We start from the raw sequence: 7,640 nt of genomic DNA on the forward strand, positions 1-7,640 counted from the left end.
ACCATGGACCTTCCTTCTGGGTTTTACAACATTCTCATGTGTGAAAATGACAAAAGGTTCACTGCATTCACGACCCATATGGGACACTACGAGTACAACAGGATGCCACTGTGGCGGTCATTAGATTTTGTCAGCCGGTTATTGTCATGCAAAAGACTGCTGGTCTCATGGTAATTTACTGTTAATTACCATAAACACGTTCAGCATCTCCATGCATACAAGCTGCATACAAGCCACATACAAGCAGCTGATGCGTGCCTTTGGAACATCTACATTTAAAAAAAAGTCCAAATCAATTTAATATACACAATCACAATAAATCCATTATTTATTTTAGGTTTAAAGAAACCGTAGCTGAGAAGATATGCTTATACAGGGCTTGCGAAAGTATTCACTCCCTTGGCATTTTTACTATTTTGTTGTCTTACAACCTAGAATTAAAATAGATTTTTGGGGGGGTTTGTATCATTTGATTTACACAACATGCCTACCACTTTGAAAATGCTACATATTTTGTGTGAAACAAACAAGAAATAAGACATAAAACTTCAGTGGCTATGTTGAAAGTAAAAGTGATCACTTGAAGCAGGTCATATATACTTGATTTACTGTAGAGCTACAGTGCATTCGGAAAGTATTCAGACCCCTTGACTTTTTCCATATTTCATACGTTACAGCTTTATTCTAAAATGGATTAAGTAAGTTTTTCCCCCTAATCAATCTACACAGAATACCCCATAATGACAAAGTGAAAACAGGTTACCTTAAATAATACCTTAAATAAGTATTCAGACAAAGACATTTCTGCAGCATTGAAGGCCCCCAAAACACAGTGGAAGAAGTTTGGAACCACCAAGACTCTTCATGGAGGTGTCCGCCAGGCTCAACTGAGCAATCGGGGGAGAAGGGCCTTGGTCAGGGAGGTGACCAAGAACCTGATGGTCACTCTGACAGAGCTCCAGTGTTCCTCTGTGGAGATGGGAGAACCTTTCAGAAGGACAACCATCTCTGCAGCACTCCACCAATCAGGCATTTATGGTAGAATGGCCAGACGGAAGCCACTCCTCAGTAAAAGGCACATGACAGCCAGCTTGGAGTTTGCTAAAAGCCAACTAAGGACTCTCAGACGATGAGAAACAAGATCCTCTGGTCTGCTGAATCCAAGATTGAACTCTTTCGCCTGAATGCCAAGCGTCATGTCTGGAGGAAACCTGGCACCATCCCTACAGTGAAGCATGGTGGTAGCAGCATCATGCTGTGTGGATCTTTTTCAGCAGCAGGGACTGGGAGACTATTCAGGATCGAGGAAAAGATGAACGGAGCAAAGTACAGAGAGATGCTTAATGAAAACCTGCTCCAGAGTGCTCAGGACCTCAGACTGAGATGAAGTTCACCTTCCAAAAGGATAACGACCCTAAGCACACAGCCAAGACCATGCTTAAGTGGCTTCGGGACAAGTCTCTGAATGTCCTTGAGTGGCCCAGCCAGAGTCCGGACTTGAACCTGCTCTGACATCTCTGGAGAGACCTGAAAATAGCTGTGCAGCGACACTCCCCATCCAACCTGACAAAGCTGCTGATCTGCAGAGAAGAATGGGAGAAAACCCCCAAATACAGGTGTGCCAAGCTTGTAGCATTATACCCAAGAAGACTTGAGGCTGTAATTGTTGCCAAAGGTGCTTCAACAAGGTACTGAGTAAAGGGTCTGAATACTTATGTAAATGTGATTTCCGTTTTTTTTTTAAGTTTGCAAACATTTCTAAACCCTCTTTTTACTGTGTCATTATGGGGTATTGTGCGTAGATTGATGTTAACATTTAAACGCTGAGGTAAACACTCAGGCACTATTTTCAAAGAAAGGGTTTATTCAGATTAAGAAGGGTTCTGTGCTTATTCTTTTCTTTAAGCAATGACTCCTTCTTGCCTTCGGAACAATCATCAAAGAACCCTTTCTTCCGAAAACGTTTTTTTAGGATGAAAAAGGTTCTAGGTAGAACTCTTTGCCTTACAAAGAACCTTTGTCTTCCAAAAAGGGTTCATCAGATAAAAACAGTTATTGGCAGAACCCTATCCCTCCGCAAAGAACCCTTTTGGAACCCTTTTTTTCTAAGAGTGTAAACTGAAATGTACACTAGTGCTTTGTATTGGAACAGGGTGTCTCATGCTCAGAGAGAAACAAACACACCTCTTATGTTTTGTTCAATCACTCTCACAAACTCATTATATCTACAAATGTAAAGTTTTTGAACAACAACAACAACAAATACAACTCCAACAACAATCAGCTCTGCAGCCAGTGTGACAACATTTGTTCCATTAATGCCATGGAAATGTCCACAACATACAGTTTCATGGTCCTGATCAAATCAGGCTAAAGTCACGTGTTGGCTAAGAATTTGACCTAAAGCTCGTACTTACTCCACATAGAAAGGACATAAGAGAGGGGATCATATGAGTTATTTTGAGTTTTTCTTCATCTGAGGCTGAAGTCACCAAGTGAAGGATGTCGCCCATTGAGCCCCTGAGGTGGTGACCAGCTGACATCACAAGGGACGTCAGAGGTTTGTTAAAGGTCATTTAAACTGAACTGACTTTGACTTTCTAAATCTAGGGCAGGGGGTTCATTCCATGACTACATCCATCTTGATATTCAGTGGCTTCCTTTTCTTGTTTTCTTGTCTTCTTTCCTACAGTGATGTGAAAGAACAGGGACAGTTGAAATTAGATTCAAAGTGAGGAGTGCCATTTTGTATTCACCACCTATCCTTTGTCTCTTCAGGTGAGCCCATGTGAGGAGGAGACGAGGTGAGGTAGCGTTGGGCGAGTAACTGAAAGGTTGCTGGTTTAAATGCCCGAGCCGACTAGGCAGAAAAATCTGTAGATGTGCCCTTGATCAAGGCACTTAACCCTAATTGCTCCTGTAAGTCCTTCTGGAAAAGATTGTCTGCTAAAATGTTTAGAAATTAAGCCCTTTTTGACTATTGAGATACACCCCAGAGTTCTGTTTTCTAGGCTACTCTCCTCTTTGTGGGGGTAAAAGCTGAGCTCTTTGGGTCGTGCAAAAGTGCTGTCCTATCTGCTTTTATAGGTGGGGAATATGATTTGATATGAATTGGAAAATGTTTGCCCAATGTGCAACCAATTTTTTTTATTTTAATTTCACTCTACATTATAAATGTAATATCATAATAACCAGAGGTGGTAAGAAAGATCTGATCACAATGTGTCTTTAAATCATCTACATCTGTCTAAAAATGTGGGCACAATCAGAATGTGGACAAGATCAGGACAAAGAGTCCATGTTAGCACCAGTTATAAACAGGGCTACTCCATCTAGTGATTGGTAATGTCGAACCAGCAGTGCTCAGTGAACAAATTACATGCAAGTGCTATTCATTTAGTCTAAACGTGACAGCCAGGCTGTTATTGCGAAACAGCAAAGGCTTTAATTACGAAACAGAAATATTTAATAGTCTACTACACGTGATGGATCTAGTCACAGCCTCTTTCTCAATAAGCCTATACTTGCTTTTCAAAGACGCATCAAGATCAATCGTCTCACGTTATCTAACTTGGCACACACTTATTTATAAACCACCTTTTCCTCTCTTAAGCGTGTGAAGTCCATTGTACATTCTGTGGTGAAATGGGCGTGTTTTGGGGACTGATGCAAATAACCCTCAGTTGGTATAAATAGTTTCTCTGCAAGCATTTCCCTCAGGCCAGTGAATGCATCTGAACTGAGCTGATCTAAAAGTCACACTCAGCACAATGTAAGTAGAAATGATAGGTTATCATTGCATTGATTAGGTTTGTTTGATTTGTTATGGTGTTAAGTAATTAAAGGAAGAGTGATTTGTATAGAAATAGAAATGTGTAGTAACATAGTTTCTGTCTTTTAAAGTATTACAATATTGCAATCTTAATGAGTTATGTCTGTATGATATATTTTTCATAAGATGATGTCACTGCCTGTTTGTGTGTACTTTAGGTTTTTCATGTGATGACACACTGTTTTGTGTACTTTAGGTTTTCAAATCAAATGTATTTGTCACATGCGCTGAATACAACATGTGTAGTAGACTTTACAGTGAAATGCTTACTTCCGAGCCCTTTCCCAACAATGCAGAGTTAAAAACTAAGAATAATTTGCTAAATAAAAAAGGAAATGGTAACAATAAAATAACTATAACGAGGCTAAATACAAGGAGTACTAGTACCGAGTCATTGTGCACGGGTAGAATGTTGTTGAGGTAATATGTACACGTAGGTAGGGGTAAAAGTGACTAGGCAATCGGGATAGATAATCAACAGAGTAGCAGCACCATATGTGAAGAGTGTGAAAGAGTATGAAAGTGTGTCTAAGTGATGACACTGACTGTTTGTGTGTACTTTAGGTTAATGTGTTGACACTGACTGTTTGTGTGTACTTTAGGTTTTTAATGTGATGACACTGACTGTTTGTGTGTACTTCAGGGTTTATTTGGCAGGGTTGGTTGGCTTGGTTCTCATCTTGACTGCTGAAGCCAGAGTTGGGTAAGGAAGTTATAATACACTTCTGTTATTACTTTTCACACATCATAACCACGCGTTTCAGAATAATACTGTTTGTATAGTGAATGAACAGTATCCGTGCTAAATCGTATGCTATTGTTCTTTATTGATTTGTTTTCCACTGTTTCCTTTAGAAACTCTTCTGAGTCTCGCTTCTGCACAGAGTCAAAGGAATGTCTGCTCTATGATCTGGTGTGCAAGAATGACGATTATGAGGTCAGTCTTGTGCAGCACAAATGAATGGCACATTGGGGCTACAACTTAGTTTGTTTCACCACCTTTTTTGTGACCAATTTTTTTATGTTTAGTTGTTGATCAGGGTAGCAGATACAAAACAATAGCATTTGCATTAAAATATATCAAATCAACAACATGATGATCATCATTATCATCCCCATTTTGGTTATCGTATTGGGTTTCGGTAATCTGAAAAATGTTGTAGATCAGTTTTGCAGGGTTGTAGATCAGTTATGCCCTTTTTGCGCAGACTCATCTTAATCCCATCCCCAACATCTGCAACTCAAATACACTCTACAGCAGAGGACTCTTGAGTGAAGGTTTGTGCCTGTGTTACAGGTGCGCCACTATAACTCAGTGAAATGGGTGTCAACAGATGAGGAAGCATACTTCATGGACAAGGCCACCTACACTGCCTTCAGGAGACTCTTCAACTATATCACCGGATCCAACAAGGCTGGTGTGTGTGTGTGTGTGTGTCAATCTATTTGTGTGTGTGTGGATGCACGTGCATGAATCTGCTTCCATGCGTGTGTGTATACCTGGTAACAAGTGCTTACACAGATTTTTCCTATAGGCGTCAACATTGACATGACAGCTCCGGTGACTGTCAAAATTGAAGAGAAGAAGAAGATGTGGGGGTCGTCTGTCTTCACCCTCAGCTTCCTCCTACCGTCTACCCATCAGATGACTCCTCCCCAACCCACTGATGACAAGGTAAAGCCAAATCCTAAATAGACCCTACGCCCTATGTACATGATCTGAGAGGATTTGATTGGTAAAAGCAATATGGTGAAACTTCCACTTAGCCTATCAGAGGGTAAAGTGGAGCTATTACCATATTGCTGACACCTGTCAAAAACATGTAAACCTGACACAATGACATCCACATCAGTAGCCAGGGGTCTGTAGTATTTGTGTGTTTTATTGAGTGGGTTTTTTCAAATACTTAAGCTGAGCTCAATTGTGCTTGCCTGGCCCAATGGAATAGTCCCAAAAGTAAAAACCTCACCCACCAGGCACTTTAAAAAAACTGAATATAAGTTGAACATAATATGATTGTCTATCAGACTTGGGTTCAAGAAGTATCTTTCAAATACTTAGATATAGCTTTTATAGTGTCAGGTGGGCAGGGTTTGCACTTTTGGGACTGTTCCATGGCGCCATTGAGCCAGGCAAGCTCAATCGAGCGCAGCTTAAGTATTTGAAAAAACACATACCATTTGAACACATCAAGTATGTCATGTTTTTTTAAAGATCGCTGGTTAACAATGTGGATGTCATTGTGATTTCCCCGTGCAGGTGTACTTTACTGAGATGCCAGACATGAAAGTGTACGTGAGGAGCTACGGTGGATGGATGATGTCTTTGACATCCAGTGTAAACTCCATGCTGCTGAAAAGGCAGCTAGACAAAGTCCAGGCCACCTACAACAAAGACTACCACTATGGTGTGGGATATGACAGGTGAGAGCACAGATACAAATCCTTCAATATACTCATATCCAACATCTAACCAAATTCCACCAAAATACTTTTTTCAAACATTAATATTTTGTGTGTCCTTCAGCCCAAAGAAGATTCTGAACAGGCACAACGAGGTGTGGTACATGGTTGAGGGAGAGCCTGTGTGCCCTACCTCCTCCTAAACATCCTCCTCCACTACTGCTGAGTCTGTCATTACTGCTTTGAGGAGGACCAATTGGAGGTTTATGGTAGACTGAGAACATCTGATAAAATGTGGTTTGGGGACAACAGCAATATGAACTAAGAGATGTGTCCTTGATCTAGTGGCACTGTAATCCATAATCAATATGCCACATGCTATAGTGTATACACACTGCATGTCTTCAAATTTTCTCATACTTATTCGGGGTTCAATTTGTTAGGGAGGTTACGAGCACCCCCTAGACCTGTGATTCGAACTCTGTACAATCAATGTTGAACATGATTTGGAACTTTTTCTCAATAAAATATGAATTGTGTCTGTATTGAGTTTGTTTACTTAAATATATGCCAAACAAATCCTTTACAGCTCTTTGGTCATACTCGAGTGGTGGTGAATACAGTATGATTACAATGAACATAAAATCTTGGGTAATTGCATCAGATACCATATTTGTTACATAGTCTGCCCACTGAGAGATTACAATGAACATTACAAATGAACATGTTAGATTTGACATTTGAGTCATTTAGCAGACCTTCCTCTCCAGAGCGACTTTGTTTCAGTCACTCCTTTCACAAATACAGTGAAGTCGTGTACAGTGAACACTATACAACTTTCATCATTCAGTGCCGCCGTTAATAACGAGGGCATGTTCTAAGAAGAAAACTTCTCAAATACTTCAGATAAGTAAGAAAACAGATCAAGTACACTCTTAGAAAAAAAGGGTTCCAAAAGGGTTCTTTGCAGAGGGATAAGGTTTTACCATAAACCGTTTTGATCAGAAGAACAATTTTAGGAAGAAAAGGGTTCTTTGTAAGTCAAAGGGTTTTACCTAGAAACTATAAACATCCTAAGAACCGTTTTTGGAAGAAAGGGTTCTTTGAAGATTCTTTGGAAGGCAATAAGGGTTCTATATAGAACCATATACATTTGAAGTCGGAAGTTTACATACACTTAGGTTGGAGTCATTAAAACTCGTTTTTCAACCACTCCACACATTTCTTGTTAACAAACTATAGTTTTGGCAAATAGGTTAGGACACCTACTTTGTGCATGACACAAGTAATTTTTACAACAATTGTTAAGAGTGTCACGCCCTGACCTGAGAGAGGGTTTGTTTCTCTATGTGGTTAGGTCAGGGTGTGGGGTGGGCATTCTTTGATGTCTATTTCTTTGTTTTGA

At 40.1% G+C, this 7,640-nt stretch overlaps 1 protein-coding gene across 1 annotated transcript; it reads left to right on the forward strand.

Moving 5' to 3' along the window:
• Positions 1-3,640: 3,640 nt before the first annotated feature.
• Positions 3,641-6,780, forward strand: LOC106583889 (heme-binding protein 2). The gene is made up of 7 exons (XM_014168515.3): positions 3,641-3,772; positions 4,476-4,535; positions 4,688-4,769; positions 5,130-5,250; positions 5,368-5,507; positions 6,093-6,256; positions 6,360-6,780. Coding segments are annotated over exons 1-7 (648 nt in total). The 5' UTR covers positions 3,641-3,770; the 3' UTR covers positions 6,439-6,780.
• The last annotated feature ends 860 nt before the right edge of the window (positions 6,781-7,640 follow it).

The sequence above is a fragment of the Salmo salar genome, chromosome 23 (genome assembly GCF_965601325.2).
Source record: "Salmo salar chromosome 23, fSalSal1, whole genome shotgun sequence".
Classification (NCBI taxonomy): Eukaryota; Metazoa; Chordata; class Actinopteri; order Salmoniformes; family Salmonidae; genus Salmo; species Salmo salar.